The sequence below is a fragment of the Ranitomeya imitator genome, chromosome 1, assembly GCF_032444005.1.
Source record: "Ranitomeya imitator isolate aRanImi1 chromosome 1, aRanImi1.pri, whole genome shotgun sequence".
Classification (NCBI taxonomy): Eukaryota; Metazoa; Chordata; class Amphibia; order Anura; family Dendrobatidae; genus Ranitomeya; species Ranitomeya imitator.
In genome coordinates, this window is record NC_091282.1 from 184,188,227 (window position 1) to 184,213,702 (window position 25,476).

At 45.1% G+C, this 25,476-nt stretch overlaps 1 protein-coding gene across 1 annotated transcript; it reads right to left on the bottom strand.

Moving 5' to 3' along the window:
- Positions 1-2,449: 2,449 nt before the first annotated feature.
- On the bottom strand, positions 2,450-24,026 carry STARD4 (StAR related lipid transfer domain containing 4). The gene is made up of 6 exons (XM_069752716.1): positions 23,937-24,026; positions 17,615-17,728; positions 9,155-9,204; positions 8,909-9,035; positions 7,423-7,537; positions 2,450-5,460 (listed from the first exon to the last, which is right to left on the bottom strand). The coding sequence occupies exons 2-6, from the start codon at positions 17,717-17,719 to the stop codon at positions 5,231-5,233; spliced, it is 627 nt and encodes a 208-aa protein (XP_069608817.1). The 5' UTR covers positions 17,720-17,728; positions 23,937-24,026; the 3' UTR covers positions 2,450-5,230.
- Between the last annotated feature and the right edge of the window lie 1,450 nt (positions 24,027-25,476).

Below are 25,476 nucleotides of genomic sequence, written 5' to 3' on the forward strand. Positions count from 1 at the left end.
GCGACGGAATGTCGCCTGCCGGAATCCGGAAAATTTCCGCCACCACCAGCAGAGGACGCAGATCCAGGAAAGTTCCGGCCATCACCAGCAGAGGGCGCAGATCCAGGAAAATCCCGGCCATCACCAGCAGAGGGCGCAGCTGCAGGAAAATCCCGGCCAACACCAGCAGAGGGCGCAGAACTTGCAATATCCAGGCCACCACCAGCAGAGGGCGCTGCTGCGTTGAAGACTCCAGAGCTGTGCACTGCAGAAGGCCGCACGCTGATGCCAGGGCCAGCCGACTGCCGCCCGCATAATCCTCGGCGCTGAGGGGCCACCGCACCTGACCCCCGTCTCCTCGGCTGTCGCTGCCTCCCACGCTGAGCGGCGCCAGCGGGCATGCTGGCGGCCGCCGTACCGGCTCCTGCTCCTGCCGCCCCACGTCGCCCGGACACTGAAGGAGGGGAGGAAGGATCCACCCCCCGTTGTAGGCCCCGCCGCACTGGATGATTCCTCCCGGCGCCGCGCTGTGAGGTGGAGGGAACAGCGCTGCTTACCGGAGGGTCCGCAGAGGGGCTCCTATTTCGGCGCCGAGCCCTGGGGATGATGTCCGGGCTTAGGCGCGCCGGAGGCCTAGTCCTCCGCGGCCGGCGCCCGTCCTGCGGTGCCTGCGATGGTGCTCCCGATGTCCCCTGGAGAAGGCTGTTAACGGATGCATTCAGCCAATCTGTCCCCTGGGAGCTGGCTGCCGTCCGGAGACGCTGGAGGATCGCTTCCACGTCCATTCTGGTAAGTGTGACAGAGATTCCTCACTTGTCACGCAAGCACCTAAAATGGATGCCTGCGTGAGGAGCGTGCCCCTTTTTATGTGCCCCCTCCCCACAGTCCCCTAGTTCCACCCCTTATTTTCAAAAAATGCCCCTAAAGCCACCCCTCAAGTTCCCAGTTAACCCCTTACCACCGTATCCCTTCTAACTGCTCCAGCTCCCCAGGTCCCACGTAACCCCGTCATGGCGGCCTCCCTTTACGTGCCGTGGGCCCCCAGTACGGCCTTTCTAGACAAGGCCCGGCCACGGCTGATGGCTACAGGGGAGCAGCTTAAAAAAAAATGACAACAAACAGCAGATAAAGTGAAGTCTTATTAAAGTCGATGGAACCCAAGTGCTGCATGCACAGGCATTATTATTTGCAGCATCCATGCTAATGATGTCTATTATTAGGATCGTTTTCCCTAAGGGTCATCACAGAACACTGACCTGGTAGGGAGGACAACAAAATATGGTTGAATGGCAGGAATATAGGTTCGCTAGTTCTGGGACAAAAGTATTTCAGTGCATTTATTAAAACATATCTTAACGTGTTATAGCGCCTGTTTAGCAGTGTTAATAGGTAGGACTCTGGGTACTGGGGTAAAGTGCCGATCTAATCCTGGAGGGTGAGCAGACTGTTGGAGGGGCTCGATAGTATGTCTGTAGGTCTGTACACCGCTCAGTGCTCAAGGATAATTGCGTTTCAATTAGGCTGCCGTCACACTAGCAGTATTTGGTCAGTATTTTACATCAGTATTTGTAAGCCAAAACCAGGATTAGGTGATAAATGCAGAAGTGGTGCATATGTTTCTATTATACTTTTCCTCTTAGGGTACCGTCACACTATACGATTTACCAACGATCACGACCAGCGATACGACCTGGCCGTGATCGTTGGTAAGTCGTAGTGTGGTCGCTGGAGAGCTGTCACACAGACAGCTCTCCAGCGACCAACGATGCCGAGGTCCCCGGGTAACCAGGGTAAACATCGGGTTACTAAGCGCAGGACCGCGCTTAGTAACCCGATGTTTACCCTGGTTACCAGCGTAAAAACAAACAAACAGTACATACTTACATTCCGGTGTCTGTCCCTTGCCGTCTGCTTCCCGCACTCACTGACTGCCGGCCGTAAAGTGAAAGCACAGCACAGCGGTGACGTCACCGCTGTGCTCTGCTTTCACTTTATGGCCGGCAGTCAGTGAGTGCGGGAAGCAGACGGCAAGGGACCTGACGGACACCGGAATGTAAGTATGTACTGTTTGTTTTTTTTTACATTTACGCTGGTAACCAGGGTAAACATTGGGTTACTAAGCGCGGCCCTGCGCTTAGTAACCCGATGTTTACCCTGGTTACAAGCGAACGCATCGCTAGATCGGTGTCACACACACCGATCTAGCGATGACAGCGGGAGATCCAGCGACGAAAGAAAGTTCCAAACGATCTGCTACGACGTACGATTCTCAGCAGGATCCCTGATCGCTGCTGCGTGTCAGACACAGCGATATCGTATGGATATCGCTGGAACGTCACGAATTGTACCATCGTAGCGATCAAAATGGCACTGTGTGACGGTACCCTAATTGTTCCACTCCTGGTTTTGGCTTACAAATACTGATGTAAAATACTGACCACATACTGCTAGTGTGACGGCAGCCTTAGGCCGGTTTCACACGTCAGTGGCTCCGGTACGTGAGGTGACAGTTTCCTCACGTACCGGAGCCACTGACACACGTAGACGCATTAAAATCAATGCATCTGTGCAGATGTCATTGATTTTTTGCGGACCGTGTCTCCGTGTGCCAAACACGGAGACATGTCAGTGTTCGTGGGAGTGCACGTATTACATGGACCCATTAAAGTCAATGGGTCCGTGTAAAACACGTATTGCACACGGACGTTGTCCGTGTGCAGTCCGTGTGCCGTGCAGGAGACAGCGCTACAGTAAGCGTGACTGCATACAGTAGAAGGTGCGGCCAGGAGAGGAAGCAGGGACAGCCAGCGAGGGAGCTGGGTGAGTATTTTCAGAACAGCGGGGGGGCGCACAGGGGGTGGGGACATGGACCTTTATTTTATACACGAAAAACCACAAAAAATGGATTATTCATATCTTCTCTGCAGCAAACGCTGCTGCTCAGAAGATATGAATCACGGTTTCAGCACGATGCAGGGGACAGCGCTAAACTTTAGCGCTGTCTCCTGCACGCTCCGTGTGGTACCCAATAGGCACATGGGCAGCACATGTGTGCCGCACGTGTGCCACACTGATGTGCCACAGAAACGCAGGGGCACACGGACACGGATAATTCCGGTACCGATTTTTTTCCGGTACCGGAATTATCTGGACGTGTGGGACAGCCCTTAGAGTGGGGTCTCGGGACTGGATCCCCACCCATCAACACTATTAAACGTTCTATAACAAATAGAAAGTGTTTGAAAGTTTCGGTATTTATAAACCTCTAAAGCCATCTTTATTCATTCTGAAATATATCTTTATTGGAAGGGTCCCCTGTGTACAGTCATAAAATGCCAACTTACTAAACACTAAATGTATGGGAATGATGTGAACTAAAGATGCATTAAAATCTGCAAACAAAGCTGAGAAGAGACATTTATGAAGAGCAGAACGGTAATAAATACATCTCTGATATCTCTTAGACTTTTTACAAAGATGCTCCATAGTGGGAGGACTTGTTTCTGTGATAGTATTGATAAAGCTGCCCCACAATATCTTTTGTTACATCATGGCAAGTGGCAAGAGAAAATATACAGATAATCGTGCATGTGTAGCATTCAGTATATGATAAAAACACATTTTAGGCTGTAAATAATATTTTGCAACATTAAATAATAACTAAATACTAACATGCAAAACTTGTATAAGCGGATATGGACAGAAGAGGGCCGCTGTGCAATATCTGTCCCACATCTCAACATAATGCCCAGCTGCACCTGCTTTGGAGGTAGACATGACATGGTCCCCTTAACTCGTGGGTTCCTGTGCGACTGCACAGGTTGCAACAATATTACCTCTGCCTCTAAGTAAGAGAGCCTTAGGTTATGTTCACACATTGTGTTTTTGCTGCATTTTTTTAATGTAAATTTTAAGCTGCGTTTTACAGTACCAGCAAAAGCTATGAGATTTCAGAAATCTCATATACACACAATGTTTTTTTTTCTGATTGAATTGGAAAACTGCTGCATTTTTGAAAATTGCAGCATGTCACTTCTTTCAGCATTTTTTTCGTGCAAAAAGGCAGGTATCAGGTTTTGCTGCGTTTTTAGTGAAAAAAATGCAGGTACAGCAGGATGTAAAACCCATTGATTTTTTTGATTTCCCCAAGTTTAAACCATAATGTTTTGGTCTCTCCACCTGAGAAAGGCAGTAAGGATTAGTGCAGTTTCATTAAATTAGTGATATGTGTCAAGTAAACATTGGCTGACCAAGGTGTGAAATTGAACAATACCTAACCAACTCAAGGGCTGACCAAAGTGTGAAAGTAAACATTGTCCTACAAACTCAATGTATTGCCAATATGAGCAAGGATAAATAAAAACAAAAAATGACTGCAAAGCAATGTGTGAATCCAGTCTAGACGTATCTTAATTCACATTTCCGAGAGCATTTTGTGACCCCCATAAACTATACTTATTCTATTTAATTTGGGAGGTGGGAGTTAACATATATTCTTCAATGCTTTACAGAAAACGCACTTACATCAGTCAGCAGAACATTACTCAGAGCTGAAAACTGTATAGTGAGAATTAAAGCTTGATGTTATATTTCAAGACAATGGGGCCCGTGCTGATCGTAGGCCGAGACGTCATCTACATTTAAGTTGTAGAATATTACCAATAAAATATATTAACACTTCTCTAATCCTTATAATATGAAGCACAGAGTTCAATAATTCTCACAGATTATAAATAATTAAAAGACATAAGTAAATATCAAGCACAACTGAATGTGAAATGCTTATGACGTTATGAGGTGACTATAAAGGTAAGCGGACTTTAGGATTAGTAGCACCCCTGAAAATTGCTCTGACGCTGCGACCCTTCCACAAGTCACAGAATAGCTACAGTACATCAACGGTGTGCGGTGAGCGGTCCTTCACATCATCACGTACAACTTGCACTAAAAATCAGATCTCTTGAGCTTTTACGGAAACGCGAAGATCAGCTCCAATGTACCATCCTATTTGGCCATGTATATACATAGCAGCATGTGCAAAGCTGACAGCAAAATTCTAAAAAAATACATTTCAGTCAGTTAAATAAGATACATCTCATAAAATATATATAATAGTCTTCATTTAAAAATATTCTTCCCTTTTGGAGTGTTACTATGCAATTAATTAAGAATAATTTTCAAGCCTCTAGTCTAAAGCTCTCGGTGTGGGTTCTCCTGTAGTAGTGCAGCCCCTAGAAGTTCTGCCTCAAGTTTAAGACATCTTTAAGGCTTTCCTTAGGTCGCTGTAGAAGTTCACCAGGGAGCCCGCCATAGCCAGGTCCACGGTGCCGTGAGGAAGCATTCCTCTCAGGTCGGTCTGGATGTAGCCGGTCAGAAAGCTGCACTCAGGGTTGTCCTGGAGGGGCACACAGAACCAGCCGCAGGGGTGATTAAAGCCGCGGACGCAATGTGGTGTCACAATTTCATGATCAATGCTAACACCTGTGTAAGCAAAAACATACGTAAATGTTAGACTGTGCAGACTGAGTCTAAGGACCATATCAGTAGTCTGTGGCCCTGTGAACCGCTCCTTGCCTGACTAGTGGGCATGGCCTTGCTTCCTACACTTGTATTGAGCAAGACCGCGCCCCATTGCAGTCCACACGTTCATTCTTTTTTATGTTTTTTTTTAAGTGATTGAAAAAGATGTAGTGTGCACACATCCTGAAGGGGTTTTCTGTTTTCAGTAAAGTTGTTTCCACCGGCGCAGTTTGTTGAAAAAAAACAAAAAAACAAAAAAACAAGCAGCGCTTTACTCATCCTCCCTAGGTCCATCGCTGAGTCTCTGATGCTGCTACTGCTGTCTGTGGTTTTCTGCAACACTGATGATGTAACATTAATGCAGTAAACAACACAAGACACTGAGCAGTGGCTGAGAAGCAGTGTTGGACCAGGGGAGGGTGACTAAAGTCAGTTAGTTTTTTTTACAACAAACTGCATCTGTGGACACAACTTTACTGACAATGGAGAGCCACTTTATGACCATGTAAAGACCTCCAAACAAACTGGATTAAAGTCAGAGGAAGTTGACAATTAGGTTTGACCAATCGCCTAATGTGTCTCCTGTCTCCTCCTAGATGATGTTAGGGAAAATAATGATCAGACAGTTTAAATTGAAACAGCTGATCCATTTGTTTTCAGAGGAGAGACTCTTCCCATACAGAAAATATGAACTGTCGGCTGATCCGAGCATTCATATGTATGGGGGAGTAGGACAGATCTGTCAGCTCACAGTTATCATGAGCTTCTCGAGACTTATGAACACTGTATGAAGACCACATTTGGATTTACGCGTCTGGGTTGCTTACACTCGAGCTAATTTCACAAGAACCCTCCACCAAATGTCAGGGACAGAATGTAGATCTACGTGGAGTCCTATGGTGATGAAATGATCTAAGATGGTTCGAAAAAGCTGCGCGGAGCTCGGATCGAGAAGCTGTAATACAGACGCTAAAATGTTGACATACAGGAGTCATTTAAGACCAGCCTTAATTTTATCTACAGTCTCACTGGTATTGAACATTCTGGAAATGAGGAAAACTCCACGGTTACATCAGTAGATTATAGTATAATGTTACAAAAGCCCATCTACTGCTCGACGTGAAAAAATCTGCAGTACACCCTATAGATCTTGGGAAGTTTTGCTACATATGGATTTTGCCATGAATTTCAAAAAAATTCTATAATCGAAAGTGTTTAATATACAGCTCTGGCAAAAATTATGAGACCACCACATCAAAACCCATGGGCAGCCCAATCTCCAGACCTGAACCCCATTGAAAACCTCTGGAATGTAATCAAGAGGATGATGTATAGTCACAAGCCATCAAACAAAGAACAACTGCTTACATTTATGCACCAGAAGCAGTGTGAAAGGCTGGTGGAAAGCATGCCAAGATGCATGAAAGCTGTGATTAAAAATCATGGTTATTCCACAAGATATTGATTTCTGAACTTTTCCTGAGTTAAAACATTAGTATTGTTGTTTCTAAATAATTATGAACTTGGGGTTTTGTTTTTTTGCATTATTTGAGGTCTGAAAGCACTGGTTTTTTTTTTATTTTGACCAGTTTTCTTTTTCAGAAAAAAAATGCAAAATTTATTGCTTGGAACTTCGGAGACATGTTGTCAGAAGTTTATAGAATAAAAGAACAATTTACATTTTACTCAAAAATACACCTATAAAGAGAAAAAAAATCATACAAACTCAACATTTTAAAGTGGTCTCTTAATTTTTGCCAGAGCTGTATATCCTATAAGAGCCCATAAGCAATAAGTCTAAAGCTTAAGAATCCTTAAACAAATGTCAGCTAACACGCAGAGACAAAATAAAGTCCAAAATAAAATATAATACTGACTAAAAAATAAAAAAAGCATTGAGAATTGAAAACATTGGAATTATACCGCAAGTTAAAAGGCCGTCTTCATATTTTGTGGTGTAGGAGAAGTCTATGAACTCTCTTGGGGAGATAATGTTCAAAAGTTGTCCAGCGGTCGTATAGCGCATCACGCAGCAACCCTATTGTGGGAAAATAGTCAAATATAATACTTCTTAGATGTGTTCATAATAATAAAAATTATAGAACATACTAATGTATTTGAATGATCAAAGGTGCCCTAATCTGCAGATATGAGCAGCAGACCCAAGTTCTGCAACTATACTGAACTTATAAGTTATCACATAGCCATATGATAGAGGATAACTTACTGATCGCTGCTGGTCCGACAGCTGAGACCCTCATTGATTCACTTAATTCACTGAATGGGACTACGTAGAGCCCTGTCTAAGGCCGGTTTCACACGTCAGTGGCTCCGGTACGTGAGGTGACAGTTTCCTCACGTACCGGAGACACTGACTCACGTAGACACATTGAAATCAATGTGTCTCTGCACATGTCAGCGTGTTTTCACGGACCGTGTGTCCGTGTGCAAAACACGGAGGCATGTCAGTGTTCGTGGGAGCGCACAGATTACACGGACCCATTAAAGTCAATGGGTCTGTGTAAAACACGTACCGCACACGGACGCTGTCCGTGTGCAGTCCGTGTGCCATGCAGGAGACAGCGCTACTGTAAGCGCTGTCCCCCCCACGTGGTGCTGAAGCAGCCATTCATATCTTCTCTCCAGCAGCGTTCGCTGGAAAGAAGAAATGAAAAATCCTTTTTTTATTTGTCCTCGTGTTTAAAATAAAGATCCCTGTCGCCAGACCCCTCCCACCCCCTGTGCTCCCCCCCCCCCCCGCTGTTACTAAAATACTCACCCGGCTCCCTCGTAGCGTCCTGTCCTCGCCACACCTTCTCCTGTATGAGCGGTCACGTGGGGCCGTCCATTACAGTCATGAATATGCGGCTCCATCTCCCATAGGGGTGGAGCCGCATATTCATGACTGTAATGGGCGGCACTACGTGACCGCTCATACAGGAGAAGCTGCGGCGAGGACAGGACGCTGCGAGGGAGCCGGGTGAGTATTTTATTACCAGCGGGCGGGTGCACAGGGGGTGGGAGGGGGGTGGGGACAGGGATCTTTATTTAAAACACGGAAAAAAAAAAAAAGGATTTTTCATATCTTCTTTCCAGCGAACGCTGCTGGAGAGAAGATATGAATGGCGGCTTCAGCACCAGATGCAGGGGACAGCGCTTATCTCTAGCGCTGTCTCCTGCACGCTCCATGTGGTACCCAGTTGGCACACGGGCGGCACACGTGTGCCGCACGTGTGCCACACGGTTGGCCTACGTGAGCTCACGGACACACGGACACGGATAACTCCAGTACCGATTTTTTTCGGTACCGGAATAATCTGGACGTGTGGGACTGGCCTAACTGAAGCAGAAGATGAGCGAAGTTGTTCTGCACCTACACTCCATTCATTCTCTAGAACAGACGAGGTACCTGCTCAAGATCCTTGATGATATCCATTGTGGTCATCAAACTGTCCCATTGTAGCCTGTAAGGTCCCGGTCGGATATAGTCTACGATCTTGTTTGTGACGTCTTTTACAACTCCCTCCACTTTGTAGCTGGAAGAAATACAATTCAGACAGGAATGAAAGATCAACATTTAAACACACGACTGATTAAATATCCTACGTATCAAAAATTCCATAGACGGTACTTCACATTTTTCATAGACACTCACAGGCAACCACCAAATTCCTCAGAAGGTTTGCGCCAGACGGTCACATCACTCTGAAAACACAGATGTCAAGGTCAATAATGTAAGCTTAAATAGCGCCAAACGGAGATAACACAATACAATCAAATAGACTGAGCAGTTAACAAAGAGAGTACACAAAGGAATAAAGTGATGGAAATATACTGCACATGTATACGTCCTGTACGTTCTGCCCTAGCATCTCTTTCAGCAGCCTCTACAGTTAGGTCCAGAAGTATTTGGGCAGTGACTGACTCTTTGTGATTTGGCCTCTGCAGGCCACTATTTTTTATTTATAATGAAACAACTGAGATACAATTGAAGTGCAGACTTTCAGGTTTAATTAAAGGGGTTGAACAAAAATATTCTGTGAAAAGTTTAATAATTGCAACCAATTTTCTACAAAGCCTCCCCATATCAGGGGCTCAAAAGTAATTGGACAAATTAACTTTACCATAAATAAAAAGTTTATTTTTAATACTTTGTGGAGAATCCTTTGCAGGCAATGACTGCCTGAAATATGGAAGCCTCGAACGTCACCAAACGCTGAGTTTCCTCCTTTGTGATGCTTTACAGGCCTTCACTGCAGATGACTTCGGTTGTTGCTTGTTTGTGGGACTTTCTGCCTTAAGTCTTGTATTAAACATGCAACATTTTGCTCGATGGAGAGAGATCTGGTGAAGGACTCGCCCATTGAAGAATATTCAACTTCTTTGCCTTAACAAAATTGCTGGATTGCTTTCACAGTATGTTCTGGGTCACTGTCCATCTGCGCTGTAAAGCGCCGTCCAATCAACTTTGCTGCATTCGGTTGAATCTGAGCAGAAAGTATCGCTTATACACTTCAGAATTCATTCGGCTGCTTCTGTCTTTAGTCACATCATCAATAAACACTAGTGACCCAATGCCATTGGAAGCCATGCATGACCATGCCTTCACACCGCCTCCACCATGTTTTGAGGAGGATGCGGTGTGCTTTGGATCATGAGCCGTTCCAAGCCTTCTCCATACTTTCCTCTTCCCATCAGCTGGTGCAGGTTGATCCTAGTTTTACCTATCTAATGAGTGCTTTTCCAGAATTGGGCGGCTTCTTTTGATATCTTTTGGCAAAGTATAATCTGGCCTTTCTAGTGTTAGTCCTGATTAATAGTTTGCACCTTGTGGTGAACTCTCTGTATTTGCTCTCATGAAGCCTTCTCTTTATGATACTTAGTTACTGAAACACCTACTTCATGGAGAGCGTTCGTCATTTGGTTAGATATTGTGAAGGGGTTTTTTTTAACCATGGGAAGGATTTTACGATCATCCACCACTGTTTTTTACCATGAACATCCAAGCTTTTTGAATTCACAAGTACACCAGTGCATGTTTTTTTTTTTGCAAATTGTACCAAACTGTTGATTTGGCCACTCCTAACATTTCTGCTATCTCTCTGATGGATTTCGTCTTTTTTTTTTCAGCCTAATGATGGTCGATTGAGAGCTCCTATGAGCGCATGTTGTAGGTTCACAGCAACAGTTTCCAAATGCCAATGCCACACCTAGAATCAGCTCCAGACCTATTATCTGCTTAATTGATGATGGATTAAAGGGAAGGTGCCACCAGTTTTCTTGTATTTTGTTTTTTTATGAAATTAAGCTTAAAATAGTAATTAAAATGTATTAATGCAATGTTTGCACTGTTTGCAAACATTTCTATATGAAAAATATTATATATTTTTCTACAAATATACATATTTACCACTAGGGGGAGCATTTTCCGTTTTAGACCTCAAGCAGCTATAGTAAGATTTAGCAGCTCTGCCCCAGGGATATTAGACCACCCAAAAGGGGAGGGAAATGGTGATGTCAGCAGTTACTGCCCCAACAGTAAGAATGAAGAGCAGCATCACAGGGCAGCGCCATTTTGTGTGAGACTGCCCTGTGACCTGCTATCACCAGCAGTTACTGCATCAGAGTCAGAGCTTGTTTACAGAGGAGCAGAACACAGAGGACTCAGCAGCATCTGGACCCAAGAAGAGTGAAGACATGTGGTGTGCATGGAGCAGCATTAGGAGCTGTGTGGGAGCTCCAGCTCTGCAGTGAATAGTCAGGCATTATGGAGGGAGGGGAGAGATGCATTGTATGGCTAAGGCCGGGGTCACACTAGACCGCAATACGGACAAGTGCAATGCGATAAAAAAATCGCATAGCACTCGTCCCAATGTTAATCTATGGGGCAGCTCCCATCATCCGATATTCTCTCGGCCGTATTCAGGATCCGAGTGAAATCGCAGCATGCTGCAATTCTCAGCGTATCTCGGCCGAGAATCGCCAATGAAAGTCTATGGGGGTGAGAAAAAAAATCGCACAGCACACGGACCATCAGTGTGACTTGCGAGAAATTCTCAGGCATTGGGCAGGTGACAGGAAAGGCTCAGCCATTATTTGCTCATTTTGCAAGTGTGTGAGAAAATCTCACCATACGGATGCCATACGGATGTCACACGGATCATTGGATGCGAGTAAATCGCATCCTCGCAGTGCACACGGATCACTGTTTTGGTAACATTTGTGCGATTCTCGTCCGTCAAAAATGGACCTTTTTTTATACGTTGTGTGTGTCCCCGGCCTAAGAGTGACTGATAGGAGAGAAAGAGACGTGAAGTATGATGAGTGAGACACATATGGAGTGTGATGGGGAGATACACATTGAGGCTGTGTGCACATGTTCAGGATTTTTCGCATTTGTTTTGCGTTTGTTCGCTATAAAAATGCGATAAAAACTATTTAAAAATGCATACATATGCATCCCATCATTTATAATGCATTCCGCAATTTTTGTGCATATGTTGCGTTTTTTCTGGGGAAAAAACGCATCGCAGTAAAAAACGCAACATGTTCTGCGCAGAGACCCCCCCCACGCCGCACAGAGACCCCCCACGCCGCACAGAGATCCCCCATGCCGCAGAGATCCCCCCACGCCGCACAGACCCCCCCACGCCGCAGAGACCCCCCCCACGCCGCACACAGATACCCCCACGCCGCACAGAGATCCCCCATGCCGCACAGAGATCCCCCATGCCGCACAGAGATCCCCCATGCCGCAGAGACTCCCCCACGCCGCACAGAGACCCCCCCACGCCGCACAGAGACCCCCCCACGCTGCACAGAGACCCCCCCACGCCGCACAGAGAGGGAGAGCGACACAGGGGGAGAGTGCAGTTTACCGGAGATCACTGGGATTGTGGGGAGGCGGAGACACAGCAAGAGAAGCACACGGCAGAGTGTGAGAGCAGAGGACGTGTGCCCAGGACGTGCAGTGCCTGGAGTACAGAGGAGCAGTCAGTGCTTCTGTCCTGCGATAGAGAGTAAGTGGAGCTCGGCAGATAGCACTGGACTATAATAAAATGGCAGCTAGTCACACCTACAGCAGTGAGTTGTGCAGCCCACAGAGGCGTGCCCAGCTCACTGCTAATGCTGCTGCAATGTTACAGATAGGGTCCGAGCCGGTCTATTATCTCCTATGTCCATGGGGTGCCGTAATCTGACACTGATAGTGCCCTGCTACTGCTGCAAAACCAAGATGTCAGCCCCCAGTGCATTCTTTCTACTCATATATCACACAAAATCTGTTTCACATGCATTCAAATCTGGGTTATAACAGCATGTTATGCTACATTACATTGATTAATTAATGATCTACAAACGCGGTACCTTCCCTTTAAGAATGGAATAATCTATTAAAAAGCTTTTGAGATAATTTAGGATGTGAATACCCTCAAATTAAAGCTGAGTGTTGGCACTTTAAAATTAAGCCCATATTGATTATATAACCGTATCTTGAATATGTCTTGGTAAATAGCTAAAATGCCACCAAAACTTGAGTCAATTTTCAAATGTTTCTGACCTTAACTGTATATATACAGTGGGGGAAATAAGTATTTTATCCCTTGCTGATTTTGTAAGTTTGCCCACTGACAAAGACATGAACAGTCTATAATTTTAAAGGGACTCTGTCACCTGAATTTGGAGAGAACAATTTTCAGCCATAGAGGCGGGGTTTTCGGGTATTTGATTCACCCTTTTCTTACCCTCTGGCTGCATGCTGGCTGCAATATTGGATTGAAGTTCATTCTCTGTGCTCCATAGTACACGCCTGCGCAAGGCAATCTTGCCTTGTGCAGGCGTCTACTACGGAGGACAGAGAATGAACTTCAATCCAATATTGCAGCCAGCATGCAAGGAAAGGGTGAATCAAACACCCGAAAACCCCGCCTCTATGGCTGAAAATTGTTCCCTCCAAATTCAGGTGACAGAGTCCCTTTAAGGGTAGGTTAATTTTAACATTGAGAGATAGAATATCAAATGTAAAATCCAGAAAATCATATTGTACAAATTAAATAAATATATTTGCATTTTGCAGTGAGAAACAAGTATTTGATCCCTCTGGCAAACAAGACTTAATACTTGGTGGCAAATCCCTTGTTGGCAAGAAAGGCAGTCAGACTTTTTTGTAGTTGATGACGAGGTTTGCGCACATGTCAGGAGGAATCTTTAAATCATTGGGAGCTTCAACTCCCTTCTTTTTGAGTCACTCCTTTGTTGCCTTGGCTGTATGTTTTGGGTCATTGTCTTGCTGGAAGACCCAGCAACGACCCATTTTTAATGTCCTGGCGGAGGGAAGAAGGTTAATAAATAATAATATAATAATACTATTTCTGTCCTTCCTATTACTTGCACCCTGCATCTTCATCAGGTGTTTCCTTTCTAGGCTCTAATTCCAATTTTCAGTTCTCTCTGAACTAGTGGGTGGAGACTAGCTGCTATGATGTCTCATATACACAGTAATCGCAGAAGTGAGGGATTCCTGTTCTATGTAGCACACAGAACGAGGCACCCGCAGCATGAAAGACATTATACAGCAGGATTAAAGAACTGAATCATTTGATAGAAAGTTGCTGCTTAATCAGTGTGCTTTCCTGCCTGTGCTTCTCACCCCTCTCTGTGCCCCATCCATGGAGTACAGGAGGAGCGATGTAATTAGACAATGACCTGGCATTGTGTCTAGTCTTCAGCACGACGGAGTTGAGCTCTATTTTCAGACTGGACATGTTCCAAAGATGGGATGGGGCAGAAGAAGTGGCTCATAAGTGGAGAAGATAGCAGATTTCTCAGTCAAGATATATTATAACGTTTACTACATTCACCTGTACAATTGATTTATGGAAAGTTTAATGAAACGATAGTGACCATTGAATATCTATGGATTTTGTATGGGATATTCATAAAAGCAGAATAAGAGAAGTATATGCGGCACTCACTCAATTGGACCCGTCGAAGCACACACCGTGCGAAACGGCCGTCGTCCAGACCCCATTCCCGCACCCTCCTGTACACCTGATGTCCTAATGGATGTATTTATATATTCTTTCCAATAAAGAGCACGATTATACAGCTACAAAAGGGTGAGTGCCGCATATACTTCTCTTCTTCTGCTTTGTTGAAAATTAAGCTATTCGCTACCAGTGCAGAGCACCAGACACCCAGAGCTTTCATGACACCTGTTAATCGGATGTTCATTAACAAGTCCAAGTCCAGAGGAGCTTGTACTATAAAACTCTTGTGCCGTCCTTCACTTTATTTTCTTTTTATTGATGTCATAAAAGCTCCTGTAGGTGTAATGTGTAGTTGTCCCAATACTTTCCCCCGTTCTGTGTATATTAGATGCTGAATGATCTAATAACGAAGATTAACAAAAACAAACAGGCTCAAGTGATGTACAATGGAGTTCACATCTTCACCAGTGACCTCTACGAGCTAATTCAGATTACAGTCTGGGAATTGTGTGATACTTAGGACTCCTAGTAGATGTTTAACCAGTATCTCTTACATGAACAAGTTCAATATGACCTATTACTTTATCATGTAGAGGTCATTCACCCTTTCCCATTGTGGCCAATTTCTATTTTTGCGCTTTCGTTCTTCCATCCAAACTTTTTATTTTTCCTACAACATTGCCTTTGTTTGTTTTTGCTTTAATTTGAATTACATCTTTCTCTTTTCCATGCAATGTACTGGACAATGGAAAATAAAATCTCAAGTAAGCTAAAACGATGAAAAAAATGAATTTTTGGGGGGCCTAATTTTTACAGGGTTCGTGATGTAACAAAAATAACCTGGCAGTGGGATTCTTTAGGTCAGTACAATTATGATGGTAGAAAACTTGTGTAGTTTTTTTATGTCAGTGGCTTTGGGGGAATAAAAAGGGTGATACAATTTTTTGCAGCAAGGTGTCTGGCAGAGTGTACATGAAGGCAAATGTCACTCGTCAGACATCCCTGATTCATTAGGAGGTGGGCGCCTCTTGAGAAATCAGAAGCCTGGCAGTCTGCATGCCCCATCATCACGATTGGTGCGGAGATCGCTGGCCTGGATAAATGGGCATAAGCGCATTCAGGCTGCAAACTATCTCCATCCACCTAGCGTGACTATGGATAAGAACAAGGACACAACTGAAGCCAGAGGCCAAAATTAATTAAAACACGGGATATATTTCTTCAAGCTAAAAATATGTATCCAGTGAGACTCCCCAAACAGATGTGGATATCGCTAGCGCTCATTTATTGGGTCCAAACATGTGATCAGCACAGAACTGATAAACCAGTTGTCCATGAAAATAATCTGAGTTGTGTCCTGACCCAGCGCATTTACAGCATTACATTTATCGCTGTATTTATGACTACTAGGATACAGGTCTAGGCTGTGCTGAAGATTAAATCTTTTCTCAATTGCTGAGTACAAGATTGTAGGAGCAAAGTTTGACATGGCTATAAGGCTTACTACACAGGTATCACAAATGAAGTATTAGACCTGTCACAAATAAGCAAATGAGAGAACTGCTAAAATCCTCATATTGTACACGTGTCTCATTCACACGTCGGTAAAACCAGGAGTGGAACTTACAGAGAAAAAATATAACTGAAAAGTTAACACCTGTTCTGTGTTTTGGGGATACTCCTGAAAAAAAAAATACTGAAGTGTGAATAAAGCCTAAGGCCGATTTCACACGTCAGTGGCTCCAGTACGTGTGGTGACAGTTTCCTCACGTACCGGAGACACTGACTCACGTAGACACATTAAAGTAAATGTGTCTCTGCACATGTCAGCGTGTTTTCACGGACCGTGTGTCTGTTTTCAAAACACGGAGACATGTCAGTGTTCGTGGGAGCACACGGACCCATTAAAGTCAATGGGTCCGTGTAAACACGTACCGAACACGGATGCTGTCCGTGTGCCATCCGTGTGCATTTTTCCTGTCATAGGGTTAAAATTGTAAAAATTGTTGCAATACACGGACACACATACAGCACACGTACAGCACACGGACCCTAAAAACGTACTCACGGACATCACACAGATCCCACACGGACGGCCTACGTGAGCACATGGACACGGATAACTCCGGTACCGTTTTCTCCGGTACCGGAATTATCTGGACGTGTGAGACTGGCCTAAGAGATGGAAAGGTTACAACTTGAAAAGATAAAAAGATCCTCATAAAAATTAGGGCGAGACCACACAATGGGGTTTATCTTGAGGCTGAAACTAAGCCCACCAGTGATTGGCAAAGGGGGCACAATTTTGTTTCATAATCACACAGTCATTGGCTTCTTCAGGTTGCAGAATTTAGGCCGCGAGGCCAGGTGAACCGTGTGGTCCCACCCTAAGGTTCATCCGAGAAAAACGCTCCGATTATTCTGATCAGAATCTGATTAGAGTGGCATCAGTTTTTCTCGAACGTGGAGAGAAAAAAAGTTTCTCCACCTTGTCCATTCTGTCAGTCCATGAAAATTGGACCACACTCAGATGTCATCCGAGTACAGTCTGATGTTTTTCACCCATAGACATGCATTTTGACCTCACAGATAATTAATCAGGCATGTCACAAATATTTTGCTCAGACTGCTCGAACTGAGGAAGAAAATCAGATAATTGCACAGCGCCATAGAATATCATGGGAACAAGTGCTATCTGTGAAAACCACAGACAGCCCTCATTTGAGAAAATCGTTTGTGTGAACAAGCTCTTAGGCCTCATTCAAATGTACGTGATTTTTTACATATGCCAAATCGGCCAGAGTTTCATCAGTATTCTTCGTTCACGTTTCATCAAGGTATGGTCTGGGTGTCAATTTGACTATTTTTCATCAGTGATTTTCATATATGAAAAAAGAAACGATTAAATGACAAAGCTTCTCCTATTCATCACAATATAGATCAGAACAGGACACGGACTGTACTCTGAGGCCACGCGTGCCATCAGTGATTTCACAGACCAATAGAATTCTATGGGTAATTCTGATCCATGATGCCTATAAAAAACAGACATGTATCTGTGATTTTTTTGCGAACACACGATCTAGAAAAAAAACCACAGACATTTATAATACTTGAAAGACACTTACGGATTTCTTAGCCACACTCCACGCGTCTTCAGGAATGTTGTGGTACTGGATCAATGTGTTCTGAAGTTTTGTAGACATGGATGGTACATCAATCTGGTCCTCCATGTTTCTAAACTAAAGCCAAGGAAAATAGAAGAGGTTATAAACAAAACTGTGACATCACTATATCCAGAATCAGGAAGTGTCGAGGTGATTAATGAAATCATATTGTAATGTATAATTAAATTATGTATCAAGATAACATTTCAGGAATTTGAGCGGTGTGTAATGTACAACACTGTCAATGGCCAAACACATGTATAGTTCCCTATATACAGGAGAAATGAGAACATCTGCAATCATGTGCTCTGTCCTCATGTAGATAGACAGCAGCGAGTATGTCGTGTGTATGGAGTCATGCGGAGTATTACTGTGGGCTCTCCATGTGCCGTGGTATGGTATCTCCTCTAGGCCACATTCACACTAGCAGTATTTGGTCAGTATTTTACCTCAGTATTTGTAAGCCAAAACCAGGAGTGGGTGATAAATACAGAAGTGGTGACCTGTTTCTATTATACTTTTCCTCTGATTGTTCCTCTCCTGATTTTGGCTTATAAATACTGAGGTAAAATACTGACCACATACTGATTGTGTGAACATGGCCTAATAGTGCACAATAACCCACGTTTCCTCACATATTCATAGATATTCCGTCTTTTTCCTTTACACAGTACAAAACTTTGATTTTGTTTTTATCCATGCATCCGGCAAAGCCACAAAGGGCCTTTACCGCAATAATTATACAAAGTTCCTATGGATCTCTATTGCGGCATTTTAATTCTATGTTTGCGTAAGTGATGGCCAGAAACATAAAGGCCTCTATGTAAACCAAAAGAATACCCATTTGGCATTGAATGGGCAGTATACATTGGTATACTTTATATTTTTCATGTATAGGAAAGTGTAGCCGTGTGACTGGACCTTGCATAGTTAAAAAAATTTGAACTTCAAATTTGCAAATGTTCAGATTAACCTCCGGCACTGGCGGCGGCCAAACGTTAACCTAATCATGCACTGCCTCCAGCGCCATTTTGCTGGAGAATGTTTGGACATGAATGTGAGTAAGCGCCGTCCTTGGAGGATAAATCTGAATTTTAAGACATCTGTCTAAGGGCTCCTATACTCGGCAGTAATTTTTCTCGCACACAAAAATGCGGTTAAAAAATACGGTCCGAGTTACCATAAGTATTTTTTAGTGTCATCAGAGTTTGCTCAGTGTGTCACTTTTTACCATCAAAGCTTGGACAGAGATTCATCACTTTGTCTCAGATAAAAAAAATAAGGTTTCTTAAGCTTCTGCAATCAAACAGTGCGGGGAAAACAGAAGCACGCGGTTAACATCTTATGGATGTGCGACTTTTTGGTGAACCCATAGACTTCCATTGGTGAGTTTGATAAAATCCTTGGATCAAGTCTCCTTTTGTGCGGACAACTCGGTCTGAAGAAAATATCGGACATGTCAATCTCCCCATAGACTATCATAGGCATCACTGCTATGATGCAGCGCTTGCATGAGAAAAACTGACGTCTGAGTAAACCCTAATGATGAATGCTATGGTATTATAATCAGTGGCAAAAGTCAGAGGTTCACAATTGTCGGCTATGTCAGGAGATTTCCACAGCATCTGAGTTGAACATAACACCTAAATTCCAGGTTACTTCTGTCAGTAGATTTTTGCTATGTAATCTGAGAGCAGCATGATGTAGTGGCAGAGAGCCTGATTCCAGCAATGTATCACTTACTGGCCTGCTTGGTGTAGTTTTGATAGAATGCCTTGTTTTCTCAGATGTAGATGTAGCAGTGCTCAAATGCTGAGATGTGTATAGTCTGCTGATATAACACTGATTGTGTTGAAACTACAACACACAGCTTAGTTAGCCGAGAGCCATCTTAGCCTGATCTCTCATACACAGGGGCGCTCGCTCAGCCAACAGCCAGCTCAGCTGAGCGCTCCTCTGTTCTCTATGAGGCCGGTTTCACACGTCCAGATAATTCCAGTACCGGAAAAAAATCGGTACCGGAATTATCCGTGTCCGTATGCCCCTACGTTTCTGTGGCACATCAGTGACTTTAATGGGTCCGTGTAATCCGTGCGCTCCCACGAACACTGACATGTCTCTGTGTTTGGCACACGGAGACACGGTCCGCAAAAAATCAATGAGATCTGCACAGATGCATTGATTTTTATGCGTCTACGTGTGTCAGTGGCTCCGGTACGTGAGGAAACTGTCACCTCACGTACCGGAGACACTGACGTGTGAAACCGGCCTGAGAAAGCCGCAGTCACAAATTAGCCAGCGGCTTATCTCAGGGAAATTAGTCTCAAATCGGACATGTGTGATTGACATCTCTCCCGACTATCGGGAGGCGCCCCCATACACATTAGGGTACGTGCACATGATGCGGATTTTGCTGCGGATCCGCAGCAGTTTCCCATGAGTTTACAGTTCAATGTAAACCTATGGGAAACCAAAATTGCTGTGCACATGCTGCGGAAAAAAACCGCGCGGAAACGCAGCGGTTTACATTCCGCAGCATGTCAGTTCTTTCTGCGTTTTCCGCAGCGGTTTTACAACTGCCCCGATGGAAAACGGCAGGTGTAAAACCGCACAAAAACCGCGGTAGATTCGCGATAAATCCGCAGCGGTTTTCCACTGCGGATTTATCAAATCCGCTGCAGAAAAATCCGCAGTGGACCTTAGACTGTGGGCTGCACCCATGGATATGGGTGGCTTCAGCTGACATTAGTCTCAGGTTCACAGGGTCACATCTTTAGAAAAAACTACTGTTCAGCTCACCTAATGAAAAAACGTCGTACTCTCAAGATATCACAGACACTGAACCTCATTTGGAAGGTTAGGACAACACAAGCGCCATGAGGAAGAACATCCAGATTTCTAAATTCAAAACGCCCAGGATTTTTGCACAATGTCTGATTTTTAAAAGAGTGCACTGCTGGATAATATTACTGATTTCTCACTGTCATGTTTTGCATTGTTGTTGTTTAGAGTTTTGACCTCAGAAGGTGAAGTTGTTACATTGTACTGTATATACTGCACTGTGTGATGTTAGAGTGTATTGTATATGTTATACTGTACATTTTGTATTGTGTGGTGCTATATAGTACATATTGTATTGTGTGATGTATAGTATTGTATATATTTCTTTGTATATCTTATACTGTATATCGTGTATTGTGTGGTGTCAGATGGTTTTATTTGTATAAGTTGTACTGTATATATTGAATTGTGTGATTGGTTTTGGATATATTGTCTTGTGTATATTGTATATGTTTTAGATATTGTATTGTATGATATTGTTAGAGTGTATTGTATATTTTATACTGTATATCTTGTATTGTGTGGTGTTATATAATATTGTATATATCGCTTTATTTATATTGTACTCTCTGATCTTGGCACATTGTGTAGTTTTGTTTCCATGTCCCCCTGGGCACAGTCGGAGCTTTATCCCATTTGTTCTGACACATATCACATTAGTAGATGAGCCACTGATGGGCACAGATAGAACATGCCTCTTGTCCAAGAACATTATATGGGTCCAATATCTTATCATAATGCACAGTTCCACCTGGTCTGGAGGTAGACGTGGCCCCTTTATTTCTAGGGCCCCTTTGTGGCTTCACAGATCGCACCAATGCCCAAGATTTGCCCCTGCCCCTCTTGCATACATAGTACATAGATACCCTTTCCTCCCACCTCTCATCTAACTCTCTCCTTGACAACCTCCAATCTGGCTTCCACCCCCACCACTCCACCGAAACTGCTCTGACCAAAATTACTAATGACTTAAGGTACCTTCACACTGAGCAACTTTACAACGAGAATGACAGCGATCCGTGACGTTGCAGCGTCCTGGATAGCGATCTCGTTGTGTTTGACACGCAGCAGCGATCAGGATCCCGCTGTGACATCGCTGGTCGTAGCTGAAAGTCCGGAACTTTATTTGGTCGTCAGGTCGGCGTGATTCGTCATGTTTGACAGCAAAAGCAATGATGCCTGCAATGTTTCTTCATGGAGCGAACAACCAGCGAGAACGATAAGTACGTCACTGGATCGCTCCTGCATCGCTCAGCTGTTGCCTGTGTTTGACGTCTCCTAGCGACCTAAACAGCGACGCTGCAGCGATCGGCATCGTTGTCTATATCGCTGCAGCGTCGCTAAATGTGACGGTACCTTTACTCACAGCCAAATCTAACAGACAGTTCTCCATCCTCCTCCTTCTTGACCTGTCCTCTGCTTTCGACACAGTCGATTACTGCCTACTGCTACAGATTCTTTCTTCCCTTGGCATCACAGACCTTGCCCTGTCCTGGATTGCCTCATACCTTTCTGACTGCACATTTAGCGTTTCCCACTCCCACACTACCTCCTCATCCCACCCTCTCTCTGTTGGAGTTCCTCAGGGCTCTGTCCTAGGGCCTCTACTTTTTTCCATCTATACCCTTGGCCTAGGACAACTCATGAAGTCCCACGGCTTCCAGTACCACCTGTATGCGGACGACACTTAGATCTACCTCTCTGGCCCAGATGTCACCTCTCTGCTGTCCAGAATCCCGCAGTGTCTGTCAGCCATATCCTCCTTCTCAACCCTCACTTCCTAAAACTCAATGTAGACAAAACCAAACTCATCATCTTTCTTCCATCTCACATATCCCCCCTACCTGACCTATCTATTATGGTAAACGGCATCACGCTCTCTCCCGCACCTGAAATCCGCTGCCTCGGAGTAACTCTCGACTCTGCCCAGTCCTTCAAACCGCACGTCCAAACTCTTGCCACCTCCTGTCGCCTCCAACTCAAAAATATTGCCAGAATCCGTCCATTCCTCACCCCACAATCTACTAAAACTCTTGTGCATGCCCTCATCATCTCCCGCCTCGATTACTGCAACACCCTCCTCTGTGGCCTCCCCGCTAACTCTCTTGCACCACTCCAGTCTGTCCTCAACTCTGCTGCCCGGCTAATCCACCTCTCTCCTCGCTACTCCCCTCTGCAAATCCCTCCACTGGCTCCCAATTCCCCAACAAATCCAGTTCAAGCTACTAACACTGTTCTACAAAGCCATTCACAACCTGTCCCCTCCCTATATCTCTGAACTAATCTCCCAATATCTTCCCTCACGTAATCATCGATCCTCCCAAGACCTCCTACTCTCCTCCACACTTATTAGTTCCTCACACAACCGCCTCCAAGATTTCTCCCGAATATCCCCATCCTCTGGAACTCCATGCCAACACGTCCGATTATCCACCACCCTCGGATCCCTCAGACGGAACCTGAAAACACAACTCTTCAAGAAAGCCTACAGCCTGCAATAAACATTCTGCCGCCTCCCCACCCACCTGAGCTGCCGCCTCACCACCACCCAAGCTGCCGCCTCACCACTACCAGAGCTGCCGCCTCACCACTACCAGAGCTGCCGCCTCACCACCACCTGAGCTGCCACCTCGCCACCACCTGAGCTGCCGCCTCGCCACCACCTGAGCTGCCGCCTCACCACCACCAGAGCTGCCGCCTCACCACCACCTGAGCTGCCGCCTCACCACCACATGAGCTGCCGCCTCACCACCAGCAGAGCTGCCACCTCGCCACCACCTGAGCTGCCGCCTCGCCACCACCAGAGCTGCCCCCTCACCACCTACCTGAGCTGCCGCCTCACCACCACCTGAGCTGCCGCCTCACCACCAGCAGAGCTGCTGCACCCCCGACCTTCTGTCTCTTCCCCGCTATCCCAAAGTATGTAAGTCCGCAAGGACATGGTCCTCTCCCCTCTGTACCAGTCTCTCATTGTAAATGTGTTTACTGTAAGCGATATCTATAACCCCTTTTTCATATACAGCACCATGGAATTAATGGCGCTATATAAATAATAATAAATACCCCTGGTGTGTATATACAATGTATGGGGCATCAGAGCTGTGCCACATGGAGCTCATCATTGGATTATTGCCCTTTTCGTCCATCACTGCTGGCTGTATGAGCGATATTCGTCCTGGCAGTCTGAGCTGATCGAGCAGTCGGACGATTCCGCCACCACAGACCAGCAGATGAGTCACGCTACCCGTGGATTAGCCCCTGCCCACTCGTGGACTTGCTGTGTACAGGCCAGCAGTGACAATTCTCATAGGTATCATCTCATATGACCCTATTATATACCAAAGAGAAATAAGAATTACAAGCCGCGGTAGAACCACAAGCCCCAGCACTGCCAGCATCCTGTGTATAACGGATGGATACAGGAATGAATACGTGCACTCACCCTCCGGACCTCCTCACCCTCCGGATGCCAGGCTCCAGCTGGCGCTGCACAGTGCACTCCGTATCAGCAGTTTTACTACTAGCCAATCACAGCGTACAGCCATTCATAGGGCGTGACCAACCAGGCGCTTCAACCTATCAGAAGAGATCAGCTGCACGGCTCCGCCCACCAAGTGAAGATGTACTCATAGAAACCCCCGAGTGGGCGGGGCTGTGAGTCATTGTTTCAGCATCTTCTGAGATGGCGATCACGGCTCAGTGCGAGGCGAGCACATGAGTAAAAGTCGCTGACAATGGCGGAGCGCCGCCCGTGATCGCGATTCATCATGATGCCATGTGCTCAGCATAGGCAGGCTGGTGGGGTCTGATCTCCAGGACAAAGGGCTGTGCCCCCAACCCAGGGCTGTCTAGGAAGCTGACCTTAAAGGGGCTCTCCAGTGAAAACTAGTGAGCATCTGTTCACAGACTATGTGATGTTATTGCTCCTGCCTGGGGGTCCGACCACTGGGGCCTGCAGCGACCAGTAATGGGGCACTTCTAGCCCTCTAGTGGGCAGTGCGCATGCTCGACCACAGCGTCATTCTTTCTCTATGCGGTTGACGGATTGCTGCGCTCATCTTTTCCTGGCAGCCCCATAGAGAATGAATGGAGCAGTGGTCCAGCGTCTGTGCTGCCCCTACATTGTGTGTAGACCGTGTCACCAGGGTGGTCTCTCCCAGAATACACCTGGCCGAGGACAAAGAACACAGCCAGGCAATCTGTAAGGAACTAGTTTTTACTAACAACGAAAACTTTGTTACCCCAGAAACAACAACAAGAAAGAAACATTTAACTATCACATGTAAAGCGCCATGGAATAAATGGCGCTATAATAAATAATAATAACTATCACACACTCAGACCCGTATTTAGAGTTTATGCCTCCCCCATTGGTGAGTATGACTAAGGCTACTTTCACACTAGCGTCGGACTCGGCCCGTCGCAGTGCATTGTGAGGTGCGGGGAGGTGGGGGCGGAGTTCCGGCCTCGCATGCGCGGTCGGAAAAAGCGGACCGTCGGCAGCTTGGTAAGCCTGCAGTGCTCTCAGACAGATCGGTGATCTGACAGAGTGCTGTGCAAACTGTCAGATCAGCGATCTGTGATGTCCCCCATGGGACAAAGTAAAAAAGTAAAAAAATAAATTTCCACATGTGTAAAAAAAAAATTTAAAAAAATTCCTAAATAATGAAAAAAAAAAAATATTCCCATAAATACATTTCTTTATCTAAATAAAAAAAACAAACAATAAATGTACACATATTTAGTATCGCCGCGTCCGTAACGACCCGACCTATAAAACTGTCCCACTAGTTAACCCCTTCAGTAAACACTGTAAGAAAAAAAGAGGCAAAAAACAACGCTTCATTATCATACCGCCGAACAAAAAGTGGAATAACACGCGATCAAAAAGACAGATATAAATAACCATGGTACCGCTGAAAACGTAATCTTGTCCCGTAAAAAACGAGCCACCATACAGCATCAGCAGCAAAAAAATAAAA

Excerpts from the sequence above, each read along its gene's own strand:
- STARD4 (XM_069752716.1), bottom strand. The coding sequence starts at position 17,719 with ATGGAGGACCAGATTGATGTACCATCCATGTCTACAAAACTTCAGAAC. Across the intron at positions 9,036-9,154 it reads GAGGAATTTGGTGGTTGCCT|CTACAAAGTGGAGGGAGTTG; the intron begins GTGAGTGTCTAT and ends TATTTCTTCCAG. Across the intron at positions 5,461-7,422 it reads AGACGGCCTTTTAACTTGCG|GTGTTAGCATTGATCATGAA; the intron begins GTATAATTCCAA and ends TTGCTTACACAG.